An 18,545-nucleotide genomic window follows, 5' to 3' on the forward strand; every position below is an offset into this window, starting at 1 on the left:
GCCAAAGGGGATGTTGGCTTTGGGGATGACCTGTGAGATAAACCTGCTGGAGCGCGTGTTACGGGTGGGTGTTGTTATCGTGACCAGTGAGCTGAGATAAGGCGGAGCTTTACCTAGCAAAGACTTATAAATGACCAGGAGCCAGTGGGTCTGGCGACGAATATGTAGCGAGGGCCAGCCGACGAGAGCATACAGGTCGCAGTGGTGGGTGGTATATGGGGCTTTGGTGACAAAATGGATGGCACTGTGATAGACTACATCCAGTTTACTGAGTAGAGTGTTGGAGGCTATTTTGTAAATGACATCGCAGAAGTCGAGGATCGGTAGGATAGTCAGTTTTACGAGGATATGTTTGGCTGTGTGAGTGAAGGAGGCTTTCTTGCAAAATAGGAAGCCGATTCTAGATTTCATTTTGGATTGGAGATGTTTAATATGAGTCTGGAAGGAGAGTTTACAGTCTAGCCAGACACCTAGGTATTTGTAGTTCTCCGCATATTCCAAGTCAGAACCGTCTAGAGTAGTGATGCTAGAAGGGCGGACGGGTGTGGGCAGCGATTGGTTGAAAAGCATGCATTTAGTTTTACTAGCGTTTAAGAGCAGTTGGAGGCCACGGAAGGAGTGTTGTATGGCATTGAAGCTCGTTTGGAGGTTTGTTAACACAGTGTCCAAAGAAGGGACAGATGTATACCAAATAGTGTCGTCTGCGTAGAGGTGGATCAGTGATTCACCCGCAGCAAGAGCAACATCGTTGATATATACAGAGAAAAGGGTCAGCCCGAGATTTTAACCCTGTGGTACCCCATAGAGACTGCCAGAAGTCCGGACAACAGGCCCTCCGATTTGACACGCTGAACTCTATTTGAGAAGTAGTTAGTGAACCAGGCGAGGCAGTAATTTGAGAAACCAAGGCTGTTGTGTCTGACGATAAGAATACGGTGATTGACAGAGTCGAAAGCCTTTGCCAGGTCGATGAAGACGGCTGCACAGTACTGTCTGTTATCGATGGTGGTTATGATATCTTTTAATACCTTGAGCGTGACTGAGGTGCACCCGTGACCAGCTCGGAAACCGGATTGCACAGCGGAGAAGGTACGGTGGGATTCGAAATGGTCAGTGATCTGTTTATTAACTTGGCTTTCGAATACTTTAGAAAGGCAGGGCAGGATGTATATAGATCTCTAACTTTTTGGATCTCGAGTGTCACCCCCTTTGAAGAGGGGGATGACCGCGGCAGCTTTCCAATCTTTAGGGATGTCAGACGATACAAAAGAGAGATTGAACAGACTGGTAATAGGTGTTGCAATAATGGCGGTGGATAATTTTTGAAAGAGAGGGTCCAGATTGTCTAGCCCATTTGATTTAAAATAAAATAAAACCCAGCATGAATTATGTTTAGTTTTAGTTTCATTAAACTATGGCCAAAAACCGAATGGGGTTTTCAAACTTTTGGGGAATTTTCAAGCAACTGAATCTGGCGGGTTAATGTGGCCAGGAGATTGCAATGTTTCAAAAAGGCCTAGCTTGTGCATCACTGTCACTAGAGATCACTTGCTAAAAGATCAAAAAACATCTAGGTGGCTAACTTTAATTATTCTTATATGAAAACCACCATATTTTTTTGCACCAGTCTCGGCGCTATTCCTTTCAAATCCAAGTCACATTAAGATGAATCCCAAATGTGCGAAGAGTCTGGTGAACCAACATGTCAAATTTGTCCTTCGTTAGCCAATATAGAAACTCCCGGCGCATTGGCTTAATCAGCTGAATCTGCCAACCAATCTTCTCCCACAACACTTTCCCCCTAGTCATCCCCGGTACGCTAGCACAAGCACAAAGCCATGCCTCACAGTCGTGTGATTTGATGATGTCAAATACTTTATTCAAGATCAATCCCATAGAATTCTATGGTCAGCCCCACTAAGGCTAACTTTGAATCGTTGATGTACCACGCTTATATGCGCTGTGAGCAATAGCCTGGGGACAAGGTTACATTAAGATTGACTTTATAATTTAAACTTAGCCTAACCTTAGCGCTCAAGAACCCAAGGACATACACCCATAGGGTTCTAATTTGAACAATGGACCACAGAGGGGCCTACATGTACAACTGTACAGACTCTGTGCCTACAAGTTGACAATCACTGGGTTCAATACGGAAACTTCAGAAATTCTACTTTCATATCAGCCCAAAATTAATTTACAAATACATTTTAACACAGATTCCCACTGAGTTTTTTTGAGCTAATGGAAACTTGGGAGGGAACCAAAAAAAACTGCCGGCCCAAAGCTGTGTTACACAAAAAAAACTACTGTGGAAATCTGTGGTAAAACTATAAGTGTATCTTTTTAATTTGTAAAGTTATTTTGGGATGATAATCAAGTTGAGCGTTCAATCAAGGATCAATTGTTTCGAGATAGAGCATTTCACGCTTGACCAAATCACCTCAGCTAACTGAAATTAAACTGAATTCAAAATTAAAAAACGAATACAAATAAAAGAAAAATATAAAAAACTAAATAACCTTGGTTGTGTACATCATTATACACCATATATTAATAATGACGTCAATCATCATAGAAAACCCAAACACTTAATCGAGTGACCAATTCAGACAAGCAGACATGACAATTTATTTTGGATTGTTAAGGTTTTCAGAAAGGCTAAAGAAGAACCAGACATTGTATTTATTTACAAACTAGAACAACATTTGCTGAAGAGTATTCACTTCTTTCTTTCTTAAATGTATTTTCTTTCTCTCTTTTTTTATGTATAACTGCTACCAAAATACAATGGTAATTGGCACCCTGTCATTTGAGTGTTTTGCAGTTCAATCTTGTGTTTATTTCAGTTTTGTCCCTCAGAAATGCACAGATTGTTTTAAATGTCAATTCCTTCATCAGTCAGTGGCTTAATTCTCTCTAATATAACAATAACAACTTAATCCCTTAAATTGTCCTCTACCTGTACACAATTAGCCGGTATTGAAGTATTTTAAAAGTCTCCAGTCTCCTATTGGTTGTCTGTGTGTCCCGTTGCCCTCTTTCTTGGCGTGTGATAGGTCGATGCCACGTCCAGGTGTGTGTGTGTTGCAATTCTAGTCTCCTATTGGTTGACCTTGCGTTCGTTGCTCTCTTTTGATAAGTCCATACCCGGCGAGGAGCTCGACAGACATATCCGACATCCCATAATCATCATAAACGCCCTACGGAAGGATCTATTGAAGAACCCATACAAGAACGGGTTAAGCGACGAGTTAACATACCCCAGCCACAGGAAAAACTCCCACACCTCCACCGCTGTGCTGTAGTCGATGAAGGGATCCACGATGTTGACGGTGAAGAAGGGAAGCCAGAAGAGTAGAAAGACCCCCATGATGATCCCCAGGGTCTTAGCTGCCTTCCTCTCCCTCCTCATGGCGTTGCGGTGCCTCTGCTTCTTGCTGGAGTCCTTGCCCACTCCGGCCGAAAACTGGCTCTCCATGGCACTGATCTGCATGGCCTGCCGCTTGGCCGCCTTGTAGATCTTCCAGTAGGCTGCCAGCATGACGCCCATGGGCAGGTAGAAGGCCACCAGGGAGGCCATGACGGCGTAGACGCGGTTGACCAGGAAGACGCAGGCGTCCTCGGGCGGCATGGGCACCATGTTCACCCCGGCCTTGTGGAGGCCCAGCATGATGGGGCCGAAGGAGATGAGTAACGGGACGGCCCAACAGACCACGATCAGGAAGGCTACCCGGCCCTGGGACATTTTCAGGTGGTAGACTAAGGGGTTACACACGGCATAGTAGCGGTCGAAGGCAATGCAGCTGAGGTGGAATATGGATGCGGTGCACAGCATGACGTCCAGGCTGGAGTGGACCCGGCAGAAGAGGGCGCCGAAGAGCCAGCAGCCCTCCACGGTGCGCACCATGCTGTAGGGCATGACCACCAACCCCACCAGGCAGTCGGCCACCGCCAAGGACATGACGAACGAGTTGGTGGGCGACTGCAGCTGCTTGTAGTAAGCGATGGCCAAGACCACCAGGAAGTTGCCCACCACTGTGCACAAGATGCCCGCCGTAAAGAAGGCGTACAGGATCACCCGAGATGCCTGGTGCCTCGACGACGTAGCGCAGAAGTCCTCCAGGTCGCCATGGAGAGAAGAAAGGTTGGCATCACCATCCAGATCCTCAGGCCATCCCAAACTGGTATTATCCATGGCTTGGTCTTGTTCTGTCAAAATACACACAACATCCATGATGTGAACGTTTTGGCATGATATAGCAGTAGGGTGAGACATTTCCAAAACAGAACATATTGCCCCTGTGAGCATTCTGTGTGCTCAAACAATCTTACCAATACAAACAAACCACCCAGAATTATGTTGGTTCTGCTTAATCCATCCCTCTCCGAGGCACTTTATCGTTAGTTAAACCTTAAATCGTGTTTTTAGCCTGGCAGAAGAAGCTAATAGTTCTGGTGCCGGGTTTGGGTTCGGGTTCCTATCAAGACGGCAATCTCCCTGGTGGTCTATCTGAGGAAAACCAGACGCTCTCTCTCTCTCTCTCTCTCTCTCTCTCTCTCGCTCGCTCTCTCTCTCTCTCTCTCTCTCTCTCTCTCTCTCTCTCTCTCTCTCTCGTTTATCTACAAGCCTCGCCAGCACAAAGGAAATGACAAGTGAACAATGTTGGCATATCTTATCAGAAACAATCAAACAGCGAGACACCTCGCAGTAAACATGCTCACACTGGCATGATTAGCCTCATGTATGCTGCCAACATTTGGCAAATGCGCCTTTGCTATTTAACAGGAATTTATGTATTTATTCATCAAAAAATGATACAACTTAATTAAATGCATCAATTCAGTGGGTCATTTTCGCAACAACTAAGAGCGTCAAAGCGCGAGGCACAACGTCTCTTCTGTTTTGGTGCCCTGGCTACCACGGTGTGAACAGCATGAAGCGAGCCCATGCACATGGACAGATACTGTGTGTGAACAGTCACACACAGAGAGCGAAGTCTTGCATCTCACTCATCTCAATATCTGCAGTGCTGCTCATAGCAAAGTCATTTTGCTGAGTCTACCTTTAAGTTTCTCATATAACATATGCACTTAAGTTTTTTTTAAGTAAGATGACTTCATCATGAGCAGTGTACAATATTTTTTTTAATGTATCCATCACACAACAGAACACTTAAACTGGAACGACACTCTCAAAAAGAACTGTGTGCAAACCACGCCCCTAAATATTCTGAAGAGCCCCCGCCTTTAGCTGGGCTCGGTGTGGGCTAGCCCCTGTTGGGCTTGGTGTGGGCTAGCCCCTGTTGGGCTTGGTGTGGGCTAGCCCCTGTTGGGCTGGTGTGGGCTAGCCCCTGTTGGGCTGGTGTGGGCTAGCCCCTGTTGGGCTGGTGTGGGCTAGCCCTGTTGGGCTGGTGTGGGCTGGCCCCTGTTGGGCTGGTGTGGGCTGGCCCCTGTTGGGCTGGTGTGGGCTGGCCCCTGTTGGGCTGGTGTGGGCTAGCCCCTGTTTGGCTGGTGTGGGCTTGGTGTGTGCTAGCCCGTGCTCACCTTGCTCAACTACCCACATGGGGCCAATGGGGTCATGTTTGCTGGGATGATGCCTATGTGGGACTCGGAGGTGGCCATTTTGGAAAAATGTCAAGCACAATGCAAAAGGAAGCACTTTGTTTGACCTTCCCTGGGCTCCCTTTTCCCCAGTGGAACCTTCAAGAATATTCCCCTGTGGATACAGCTGTCATCAGTTCTGTTGGAATGGAACGGTCCAGCAGGAAACATAATCACACACTGTGACAGATAGTCAGGCATAACATTTTACACCATTCAACTGAACCCTTTGGGTGACCCATTTAACCGTGGCACAAAGCAGTATACTCCTTTCTCTCCTGAACGTAACTGATGCTTGCAGGGTGTTCTGGGGATTTCCTATCTGGCAGGTTGGTAGAGTAGGTTGTTCGTGGTCAAGTATGGTGTCCATATTAGAATAGCATCTGTCCACAAGCTGTCCTAATATGTCCACTATACTCCTGAGAAGGGCTGATTGAAAGCAGGGTTAGCACTGCTTTGCTGTTGCAGTGATAATGTCTAATCTGTTAGACATTATCATGCACAGTGAACGTGATATTACTCAGATGGGCGTTTGGTACGCAACTCATCGAGTGACTGCGGTAGGAAAGCAGCAGCTGGAGGTGTACATTGTTTGGGAGACTAAAGCAGAGCGAAACTGTTCTGGTTCAGTAAGAATTGCTTTTTAATTAACACCAAAGGGACTGTCGTGCTGTAGTGAGGGGAAAGGGAAGGGGGCCGAGTGAAGCAATATCCCCTGCTCCTGTCAGTCATACTGACATGCCAAAACGAAGGCCTTCATCATCATCATCATCATCATCATCATCATCATCATCATCTTTATCACGGTCACGGTACTTGTGAATATTGTTGCCACGACTACCATCATTATCATCAACAGCGCTGTCATTCCTATTCTGGTCATCTTAGTTGTCATCGTTGTCATCATTCTCAGGAGCAGAATTCACGCTTTTACCAGAGACCAAATAGCAAGAAGGAACACCATTCCTCTCATCTTATGACAGTTGACCTGATTCGATCAGATAGTTCTCACCTTTCCTTATTTATACTTAAACCAATACTGCATTTGTAAATCAAGCAACTCCACATAACCTACTTATATCGGCCCTGCAATGAAACAGAATCGAATCAAAGTTCTCGGCCTGAAACAGAATGTCTCGTCTCAAATGTTACCATATTCCCTATATAGTGCATAAATTTTACTAGGGCCCCCAACACTATAAAGAGTACGCAGACAGAGAATGTCTGTGGGACAATTAATGGAACAAACAGTTCGATTTGGATTGTCCCAGACTCCACATTTACAGAAAGTTCTATCTCAATCAGTAAATCAGTGGGTCAAATCAACTAGGCTTCTCTGAAAAGAATCTCCACTAAACTCGATATGTTGTCTCTTTCCAGTGCATGATGGGTTTTGGGAGCTTTGGAAGTTGGTTCAATGGATCAAGGGCCACGATGGATCTCGGTCGATGTGATTACAGAAATATGTTATGTTCTCCCAACTTCACAGACAGACAGACTCCACACAGTGCGCACACACACACACACACACACACACACACACACACACACACACACACACACACACACACACACACACACACACACACACACACACACACACACACACACACACACACACACACACACACACACACACACACACACACACACAAACACCTTCAAAACAAAGTATGAGTACAAACTAAAATAATAACTCTACCCAGTGCACATAGGGTTGCTTGTTGCTTCTGGTCTTCTAAGAAGGGAGCGTGTGAACTGATAGAGACAGACAGAACACGGCGCCCACTACTGAGTGGTCAAGAGAGGAGGGCGGAACACATCAGAACAGGAGCAGGGAATGTGTGTGGGTGTTTGTGTTTGTGCAAGTCTTTCTGAGGTTGGAAGAACGTGTGTGTGTGTGAGAGAGAGAGAGCCTGTCATCCTCAACTGGATCTCATAGTTTCGATATATTATGGATGAACATCTATTTTTGACTCGTTCATTTTGTGTGGTTACAGGATAAGAACAGAAACTGAGTCATTGAACACTGGTCATTTTAATAATGCTAACCCACTGTTTTACACACGTTATATGTATATACTGTACTCTAGTCATGGCTCATCCTATATAACTACTGCTGTACACCTTTTCTATTCATATACTGTTCATACTGTCTATACACACCATTATATACATATACACAAACAAATATATATATATATATATTCTGCACTCTTACATTGCTCAATCTGATATCTTTCTTTTTTGGGGGGGGGGGGGGATTTATGTGTATAGTTTTTTAATTGATTTATTTTATTACTGAACTGTTTGAGCGAGAAACACGTGCATTCCACTGCACGTGCGATAACCTCTGCACATCTCTGCGCGCGGCCAATAAACTTAGATTTGTCTTGATTCTAAACAACTCAAAGAGTTAAGTTGACAGTAGGTATTAATTCTGAGTGGTTAAAAGGCTAGGGCTATTAGTAGCAAGTATTCTCGCGGCTTGCTAGAGCATTGTGAACTGCGGTGGTAAGCAACGCTCTTCGGTTCCGAACATCACGAGTTGGTGCCCAGTGCTGGGTAATCTTTATTTTTTTTGTGCTGAAGAAGGCATATATCAATGTTCTCAGGACCTTTCCAGACTCCAAAATCGCTGTCTGTTTGTGGCGATCGGGCTGGTCTTCCTGTCTATCGAGTTTTGTGTCCATATATCTGCATCACTTGAGAAACACTGCATTGAGGATTTGATGCAATGTTGCTAACAACCCCCAACATTAAACGTTTAATTTCCATGATCAGAGGAGTGCAACACAGTTAGTCTATATAAAACACATAATAGCCAGAGGCTCATTAAAATCCGTTGGAGTGGACAGCACATAGCTCCCCACTCTAATCCCTCCGGGGTGAGAAGCCGACTTTGGATGTCTTCTATTTGTTTAGCTTCTACCTCTTATCTAATCGTTACTAAGGACTGACACTGATCGTTTCCTGCTCATCGCTTTTAATCTCTCCACACATTCAAAAGCAGAGGGATTGTATGTTGGGATTGTTCATTAGGGTGCAGCGTTTCAAAAGATTGTGCAACGGAAAACGTATCTTCCCATTTCAGCCTATTATTGCACTTTTGAGTCATGTTATTTTTGTACGAGCACTCCTATGGCATTATCTAAAGTAAGCAGATTCACTTCACTTTCTATTGGAAGTGAGGGGCTGTTCCAAATTGTCTAGCGGTATATTTATCATTACTGTAAATCCATCATTTATCATTTTGAGAGTATCTCTTGATATCTTTGTCAGAAGGGTAGCATGTGAGTTTAGTAATAATTGCAAGTGTTATTACATTCAGTGCTGACAGATTCATCACAGATTAAAAATGATAGATGTTCACCAGGGGTCAATTCACATGGATGGCTGTGGATTGTGTAATTAATTGTTGAAATGTGGAAACTGATATTGATATAAACTGGGACTGGACTAAATTTACAATATAGAAAAAAATATTGTCACTGCTCAAAAACTGCATGTTATGCCACAGTGAGATAAAGACAGTGAACCTAAGCAAGACAATGGCAAAGCACACATAACACAACATGTCTAACCAATGTAACATGGTTTAACCAATGTGAAAAATTGTTTACAAAAGAGCTAGTGATATTGTTATCGAATGTATAATAAAGCTGTCAAATGTAACGTTGCACATTCATCCAAATTTATTTGAATTTGACTGATTTAACCAGCCGGCTAATTTCCATCCGCACTCCTAATTGAGTAAAATTATTCAAGATACCATCTGTAGTCAATAGAGATGAATTCCAATTCATCCAACTCTTGATTTGAAAACATTTTATCCACAAAAGAATGCCTGGCACAAACACCTTTTTGGAAAAGCGTGAAAGCACATGAAGGAAAGAGAGTACTCACCTGTGATTGAGACGGTTGGCTGTCCGTCCTCATTTCACCATACTGCACATCACAGGACAACAGGAGCCTGGTTCCTTTCTTATCTCTCATCTCTCGTCATGATGAAGGGACGAGGAGATGCGGAGGTGTGTATCGCTCTAATGAAAGGCACCAATCAAGGTAAACTAAGACAGTCCCCTGTCATCATACACAAAAGGGTGGATGGGTAACAAAAGGGAGGTGGTCGGGGGGAAAGGCAGGGTTGGGCATTGTGATGCTAATACTGACACTTGTCTCTCACTTTCATCCCTCTGTTAAAGACACCTTTTCTACATCCCTGACTCTATCAGCTTGATTCTACCAGAGGATGGGAACGACTCACATACTGTGCAAGACTACTACCCACAAGACTATATTAGCCCGCAGAGATAAAGCCAAGGCATTGGCTCTGGAAGCCAATGCAAGTCTTCAGGTCTCAGGCAAGGTTACTCTTCACTTGAGTGTGGTTCCAAACCAGCCTGTTACATGTGCATAAGTGCATAGTGGGTGACTACCTGAGTATCTGATAGGTACCTACCATCCCTGCTGTCCTCCCACCACTAGACAAGGGCTGTGTTCCAAAATAGCACCATAATACCTATATAGTGCACTACCTTTGACTATGGCCCGGGTCAAAAACAGTGCACTATTTAGGCAACAGGGTGCCTTTGGTACGCAGCCTGGATCTCACGCTCTTCTTTCATCTCCCCAGTAACGCATTAAAGTGGAGCCAATTTCCCCACCCCTATTCAACATACCTGGGTTCTCTAGCTCAGCCAGGGATGGGGACCGCTTTCTGTCTCAAGTGTAGCATGGTGGATGTATTTGAATGAATTAACCATGCTGGGAGTTTTTTAATTAAGCCGGGATAAAAGGCCTTGTTCGCTTGCCCAACTAGTGTTTTTTCAGACCAGTCATTCATATGTGTAATGAGAGTGTTTCCCTCTGCAGCGGAGAGGAGAGGAAAGGTGAGGAAGAGAGGAGCGATGGTCGGCGGGCACATCTGTTGCTTTTGAAAAGGAAGGACGTGGTTGGATTCTTGGGCGATTTGTTATGTTCACTCAAGGGGGTTTAATTGGCCTGGCTGTTTAATCGAGAACATGATCACGCATATTATTATAGGAAGAGGCAGCATGAGGGTTATGGTGGGGAAGAATATGTTTTAATGTTGTCAATGTGCAACTGATGTAACAGAGGCGAGTCGGTGGAGTAAACCATGCTAAAGTAACCTTATCTTGCTTTGGCTAAAAGGCTTATATGCTCTACTGATTAGTTGTGTCCCTCAAGATGGGGCCTTTCTCACAACAATGGCACCTAATTGTTTTTGTGAGTCCCAGAAAAAACACTCACGGCCAATCACAAAATCCTCTCAACCCTTATCCCCAAAAAACTGCCCCAAAATTACCTCTAATTGTTAAAGGGCAATCAGTTGTCTGCCACAAGAGATTGATGGCTTACAGTGGAGTCGGATGGCTCGCTCCAGACCTGGGATCAAATAGTATCTGTTTTCTTCCAAACACTTTGAATATTTGATTGAAACTGCCTAGAGTGCAGGATGGGAAAGGACTTTCAATCAAACTCTCATGAAGGAAATCAAGTATGATTTGAATCCAGGTCTAATTGTCTCTGACTGTTACTCTGGGCAGGCCCAGGGCACCGTGACCCAGACTAACATAAGGAATTGTTTTAAGATGGTCGTACCAAGGATCATTTAGATATTTGATTTTGAATTAAGGTATCAAAAATATATTTAAAAATTATTGGATGAAAAATGTAACTTGGCATTTCTGTTATTCGCCAATAGAAACACAATGAATAACAGATTCACTATGTCATGACTCTCACTCCTGGGTGAGGATCAAAGATAGCCCCCTCCCTCTCTCTCTCCCACCAGAGAGGAAGAGGGGGAGTGGGGACGGTTCTTTGACTTCAACGACCGGTCGTAAACTTTCTCTCTCTTGCACTGCAGTATAAAGAAGTCAAAAATCCTTTGTGTGTAGAGAGAGACTCTTGCCAAAACCTCAAACCTCAAAAGATTGGACATGGGAACATTAGTTTTCAAATCCAAACGTCTGGATCCCCAGCAGGATTCCAAACAATAAATCCTGTCAAAAGTGTATTGTTTTGTGATATCATTACGACGGTATAACTAAATAACTGTAACTCTACAACTGTATACGTCCCAGATATATGATTGACATCTAAATGTTGTAAAACTTATGTGATTAAATATGAAACTATTTGTGTGAACAATAAATGTGATTTTAGCCTTCTAGAGGAGAATTGTTTTTCATGTAAGCTTTTGCCGAGTCAGTGACCACGCCCACGTGAGGCATTGTGACAACGTGATGGAACCGCCCTTCAAGGTGAGTGCATAAAATGACTGCTAACGAAAGTTTCATTAGACCAGAAAGCATGGAGCGGTGGCTACACGTTGAAATGGTTTAAAACTACAAGGCCAGAAAGCGTGGAGTGGTGGCTACACGTTGAAATTGTTTAAAACATCAAGACCAGTTATATGTGCAGCGTGAGCTGAATACATTGAAATGGTTTAAAACTACCAGACCAGAAAATGGTAAGACTCAAACTCTCGAGTGACGAAGATAAAGACTACATCAGAACCTTCAGTCTGCAGCTGTTTACCGCGTGTGTACCTTTGAAGGATCTAGTGTAATGAACTACTACAACTGAGGACATTGTGACCTCTGGTGGACAACCAGAGACTTACATCGAACTACTCACCATTGACGGACGAGTGGTTTCAACAGAGAGATGGCAAAGGAATACACACGTAAATATGTGTTGCATTTCTTTTCGAATGAGCAGTCGTTCATGTTCATTTTTTATGAGCATAGCTTCCACATGAATGTACCAGCCCACTCTCTTTGTCTCTCCCACTCTCTTTATCTTACCCCTCCCCTTCCATTGTGTGAAAAGCCGTCATATCAAGGTAGTCCACTAGGGACTTTTCATTGCATTATGTTAGTAGTCAATTCAACGTATACCGTGTGTGTGTATATGTGTGTGTGTGTGTGTGTTTATGCATTTCTGTCGGATTATTTACTTAGTTAGAAAATAAATAATTAAGCCAATTTGTGTATAGCTGAATCATCATTTAGACTAAGGTTCTTGCAGGTCTCGAAGAATTTTGCGACGTTCAGAATGAGACTGCTATGAGGTAATAACGATTCATGGATGACAGGTATGATAACGATATCGATATATTCTTGAGTTAATTTGAGAAACGGTAACTCATTAAACAAACTTTTTCCGCGGTGCCCCGAGTTAAGTGTTACATTATGAATTGATACATGTAATAATTGTACATAGTTAATTGATTTGATAAAATAGCCATCGTCACATTAATCACATCACAACAACTACATGGAACAACAGATAATCCCCCCCAAAAATTGTTCTGGAGTGTCTGTCCTATATCTGCGAGATATAAGAAATATCAGGATTATTTATCTCATTATTTTAGGCACTAAACTATCTCCATACATGCGTTCATGTTTTTTTTTTACTGGTATTGGGACCTTCAGACGTGTCTTGTGAGGGTTGTGGAGAACACCATCATGTTCGTGAGCGTCTCAGACTGACTCCGACAGAGGGGTCATATTAGTGTGTAGCCCAAACCGTTCGGACGCTACAGACAGAAGTTGGCAGAAGAGGGCTGCACCGACTTCATACGAGTCTTGTGAGGCTTGTCAAACCCATCTCAGCCCTGTGCATAATTATACTTTCATATCCTATTTCACTGCTATTGCTATGGAGACCCATTCAATATGCATGAGTTTGTATATTGGGGATCAATTCATCCTCATCTGCGTTCCTTTAATGAAGTCGGGATGCTTTCAAATAGACATTTGTGTGTATTAAAACGCAATCTTTTAATACAGTGCTGCATGCAGACTAAGCCGCAGTCGTTCCTTTGACACACTTCCATAATATCCAATCATATAAAATGTGACACATTTCCTAACTGCTAAAGGTCCTCCATGTACTTAATTATTAATAGTTTTATTAGGACTGTGTCCCAAATGGCACCCGATTCACTACATGGTGCACTTTTGACAATAGCCCTATGGATATGCAGGGAATAATGTGCCATTTCGGAAGGACACTAGATGTACTGTACCACCCGACACCTAATGCGTATGAAATGTCAACTCCACAGACTTAAAACCTGTATTGAATCAAGGATAGCAGAAGACTGGTCCTCGTCTCCAAACAACGATAGTTGGTGCAATAACGTCCCCTATTAACATACTGTATATATTCTGAAGAACACACATCAAAGAACACACATTGAAGGGGGGGGAGGTAAATGTTTAATAAAGGTTTATGTTCAATAAAACATTTATCAAAAATCTTTTTGGGGAACCGTTAAATAAAGGTTTGAGACCTGACCAGACCATAACAGTAGACAAGAAAGAAAACTGTCCAAGTGAGCCACCTTTAAATAGTCACACTGAGTGTGAACGTATTGCTTTAAGAAATACAAAGCCTGGCATTTTAGATCAATAAAAGAACCTTAGACTATGACACACTAGGATCACCTTTTCAATGGACAATCTTCAAGCATGCAGAGCAACCTTTCAAGCCATCTGTTATGAGTCATTTTTGTAAGGGTTTTAACCTTTATCTGTCTCTCTGTCCCTCCTCCCTCACTAAAAGGTGCACCCTTTGGGGTACCCAGGACCGAGTTTGGGAAACGCTGACTTAGGAGTTTAGTTGCATCAGTAGGACTATGTTTGCGTTCCAAATGGGACTATATTCCCTATATAATGCACTACTTTTGATTCCTTATATAGTGCTTACAATTCACAGGCTGAGGTAATAGGGTGCCATTTGGAAAGCGGCCCATTTCAGGGAAGGCAATCACAGGAAGGAGGACCAGGAAGTAAAAGTTTACGAGTAATTTCCCCTTTAGAAATGGTCTATGGACGTCACATAGCAGCTTTCATGATCTTAACTTGCCATATTAATCAATGTAGCATCCAGCTGCTATCCGAACGCTAGCCAAATCTAGTGTAAAACTGAACGTTTCACAGTGCATGCCATTTCTAATTGTTGTTTTCCAGGTATACACTCTCTAACTATTGGCAAGCTCAAAACCTCCTGGCTGATCTGTTTACATTTCTCCTTGATCTTCTTTAATAAATTGACGGATTTTGTTTGTCAGTCACTCGTTTCCTGGGAAATCACGAGTCTTGAAAGGTGATGCATGGTCAGATGAAACCACGTTGACAGAAACCAAAATAACATGGGACAGGACCAAAGTCCTTTATTTTGTTTTGCCACATAGAAACCAGCAGCGAAGGCCAAGAGAGAAGAATGCTGCATCAAAAGAAGTTATTTTCAATAACTGTAATTGGAAACAACATTAAGATCCAATCTTTGAAGCCATTTCAAGGCGATAATTAAGAGACTGCACTCTCCAGAGCTTTTAGTTGTGGCCCTAATGACCAAGCTGGTCCTAGGTAGGTACTTGATAGAAGAGCAGTGGAGTGAGCGTGTGTGTGTGTGTGTGTGTGTGTGTGTGTGTGTGTGTGTGTGTGTGTGTGTGTGTGTGTGTGTGTGTGTGTGTGTGTGTGTGTGTGTGTGTGTGTGTGTGTGTGTGGGTGTGTGTGGGTGTGTGTGGGTGTGTGTGGGTGGGTGGGTGGATGTGTTTAACTATTCTTGTGGGGACCAGAATTCCCTACATAGTAAACAAACTAAAAGTTGACCAGCTGGGGACATTTTGTTAGTCCCCACAAGGTCAAATGCTATTTCTAGGGGGTTTAGGGTTAAGGTTAGAATTAGTGTTAGGGTTAGAATTAAGTTAAATATTAAGGTTAGGAGCTAGGGTTAGTTGTAGGGTTAGGGTTAGGGGCAAGGGTTAGGTTTAGGGTTAGGATAAAGTTTAGGTTTTTGGGTTAGGGTTAGGGTTTAGGGAAAATAGGATTTTGAATGGGACTGAATTGTATGTCTCCACAAGGTTAGCTGTGTGTGTGTGTGTGTGTGTGTGTGTGTGTGTGTGTGTGTGTGTGTGTGTGTGTGTGTGTGTGTGTGTGTGTGTGTGTGTGTGTGTGTGTGTGTGTGTGTGTGTGTGTGTGTGTGTGTGTGTGTGTGTGTGTGTGTGTGTGTGTGTGTGTGTGTGCGCGCTGTCGGTCAATGGCCTGAATGGCCTGTTATTGTCAAGTCTAATTTAGTCCTAACGATTGATCTCTCCTTAACGATCTGCCACAGAGTCAAAACAATGATAAACAATGTTTTCCGTTAAAATGTGCTGACACAGGCTGCACCCGTTGTGGAAGTGAACTAAGCTGAACTAGCTTATCTCTCTGGCACAGAGTGAAATTACCATTATCACTGCTCAATAAAAGAGCTCCATTAGTTGCGTAATCTATCCAAATTGGTTCTTAACAAAGAAATGTTGTGAGAAATGTAGTGGATCACATAATATAACAGATATGTTCCACTCTACTGGAGTCTCACACATCAATCATTTGTGAAACAATATATATATACAGTATATTTAAATTAATGACCATGCCCTTGGAAAGTATTGTGAACACACAAAGCAATGAGCGTGATTGTTTTCTTTTTGTGATTACATAAGATTTAAAAAAGATTTACTGTATATATTTAAAAAAATGTAGAAATATATAATACCTCTAGTGAATAGAGTTGGCTCTTTAAAGGTGAACCAATAAATAAGAAGCCATAAAAAAAAAACTAAAGGTAGAGAAAATTACATTACACAACATCCAAGAATCGGAATGGTGATAGCTTTGATATTTTGATATTACATCGGTTTTTCAAAGAATAAGCATTTGCTCAGTGATCCTTGACATTGCACTCAAACAACAAATTGCAACCACAAAAAAATTATGGAAATAAGCTACAGTACATACAAATACAGTTGAAGTCGGAAGTTTACATACACCTTAGCCAAATACATTTAAACTCAGTTTTTCACAATTCCTGACATTTAATCCAAGTAAAAATTCCCTGTTTAGGATCACCATTTTATTTTAAGAATGTGAAATGTCAGAAAAATAGTAGAGAGAATGATTTATTTCAGTTTTTATTTCTTTCATCACATTCCCAGTGGGTCAGAAGTTCACATACACTCAATTCGTATTTGGTAGCATTGCCTTTAAATTGTTTAACTTGGGTCAAATGTTTTGGGCAGCCTTCCACAAGCTTTCCACAATAAGCTGGGTGAATTCTGTCTCATTCCTCCTGACAGAGCTGGTGTAACTGAGTCAGGTTTGTAGGCCTCTGCTCGCACACGCTTTTTCAGTTCTACCCACACATTTTCTATAGGATTGAGGTCAGGGCTTTGTGATGGCCACTCCAATACCTTGACTTTGTTGTCCTTAAGCCATTTTGCCACAACTTTGGAAGTATGCTTGGGGTCATTGTCCATTTGTAAGACCCTTCCTGACTGATGTCTTGAGATGTTGCTTCAAAATATCCACATAATTTTCATTTGTCATATGCCATCTATTTTGTGAACTGCACCAGTCCCTCCTGCAGCAAAGCACCCCCACAACATAATGCTGCCACCCCCGTGCTTCACGGTTGGGATGGTGTTCTTCGGCTTGCAAGCCTCCCTCTTTTTCCTCCAAACCTAACGATGCTCATTATGGCCAAACAATTCGATTTTTGTTTCATCAGACCAGAGGACATTTCTCCAAAAAGTGCATCTTTGTCCCCATGTGCAGTGCAAACCGTAGTCTGGCTTTTTTATGGTGGTTTTGGAGCATAGGCTTCGTCCTTGCTGAGCGGCCTTTCAGGTTATGTCGATATAGGACTTGTTTAACTGTGGAAATAGATACTTTTGTACCTGTTTCCTCCAGCATCTTCACAAAGTCCTTTGCTGTTGTTCTGGGATTGATTTGCACTTTTCGCACCAAAGTGCGTTCATATCTAGGAGACAGAACACGTCTCCTTCCTGATCGGTATGATGGCTGCTTGGTCCCATGGTGTTTATACTTGAGTACTATTGTATGTACAGATGAACGTGGTACCTTCAGGCGTTTGGAAATTGCTCCCAAGGATGAACCAGACTTGTGGAGGTCTACAATTTTTTTCTGAGGTCTTGGCTGATTTATTTTGGTTTTACCATGATGTCAAGCAGAGGCACTGAGTTTGAAGGTAGGCCTTGAAATACTTCCACAAGTACACCTCCAATTGACTCAAATGATGTCAATTAGCCTATCAGAAGCTTCTAAAGCCATGACATCATTTTCTGGAATTTTCCAAGCTGTTTAATGACACAGTCAACTTAGTGTATGTAAACTTCTGACCCACTGGAATTGCGATACATTGAATTATAAGTGAAATAATCTGTCTGTGAACAATTGTTGGAAAAATGACTTGTGTCATGCACAAAGTAGATGTCCTAACCAACTTGCCAAAACTATAGTTTGTTAACAAGAAATTTGTGGAGTGGTTGAAAAACAAGTTTTAATGACTCCAACCAAAGTGTATGTAAACTTCCGACATCAACTGTATATCAGATTTTATTTTTTAAGATTGGATCTTTACTTCTGAGAGACGGACTAAATCAAATTACAGAAAACATAACATTTTCATTGGTCTTCTCCCAAAAGCCAGAATGTCCTCACAAGCCCCTTCCCCTGCAATAAAACAAAGAGAGGGAACATTTTTAGAGGAGAAACTTAGAAATTCCCTTCAATATAAAAAGCAGCCAAACTTATTTTTATCCCATGCCCCAGCTGTGGCCAATCAACTAAAATGGCTGCAACTTTACAAAAATGTTGCATACTTGGTATGCTTTTGTGTATCCTCCTTAATAGATACAAATGAGAGGAGATAGGGGTCATACAAAAAAGCAATAACCCATTTGTTTCATTTTGATTTATCTTCTTCTCCATCTACAGAATGATCTGCAAAGTCCTGGCGGAATTGGTCTACTTGTATATGCTTTGTTAGCCTGAACCAGTGCACATACCTAAAGCCATCTCACCAAGCTATAAGGGAAACACATTTGCATCACG

The 18,545-nt window shown here is 42.6% G+C and overlaps 2 protein-coding genes across 3 annotated transcripts in view; both read right to left on the reverse strand.

The window, feature by feature from the left end:
* Positions 1-2,521: 2,521 nt before the first annotated feature.
* On the reverse strand, positions 2,522-10,141 carry LOC129855797 (5-hydroxytryptamine receptor 4-like). The gene is made up of 2 exons (XM_055923819.1): positions 9,511-10,141; positions 2,522-4,212 (listed from the first exon to the last, which is right to left on the reverse strand). The coding sequence occupies exon 2, from the start codon at positions 4,196-4,198 to the stop codon at positions 3,104-3,106; it is 1,095 nt and encodes a 364-aa protein (XP_055779794.1). The 5' UTR covers positions 4,199-4,212; positions 9,511-10,141; the 3' UTR covers positions 2,522-3,103.
* Positions 10,142-13,839: 3,698 nt separating this feature from the next.
* The window catches only part of si:dkey-37g12.1 (atrial natriuretic peptide receptor 1), a 33,849-nt gene continuing 29,143 nt past the window's right edge, over positions 13,840-18,545 (reverse strand). For both annotated transcript variants that reach the window (XM_055923820.1, XM_055923821.1), the window contains exon 27: positions 13,840-18,164. In XM_055923820.1, coding sequence (XP_055779795.1) covers positions 18,117-18,164 — 48 coding nt within the window. In that variant the 3' untranslated portion in view covers positions 13,840-18,116. The remainder of the gene's footprint in view (positions 18,165-18,545) is intronic.

The sequence above is a fragment of the Salvelinus fontinalis genome, chromosome 5 (assembly GCF_029448725.1).
Source record: "Salvelinus fontinalis isolate EN_2023a chromosome 5, ASM2944872v1, whole genome shotgun sequence".
Taxonomy (NCBI): Eukaryota; Metazoa; Chordata; class Actinopteri; order Salmoniformes; family Salmonidae; genus Salvelinus; species Salvelinus fontinalis.

Excerpts from the sequence above, each read along its gene's own strand:
- LOC129855797 (XM_055923819.1), bottom strand. The coding sequence starts at position 4,198 with ATGGATAATACCAGTTTGGGATGGCCTGAGGATCTGGATGGTGATGCC.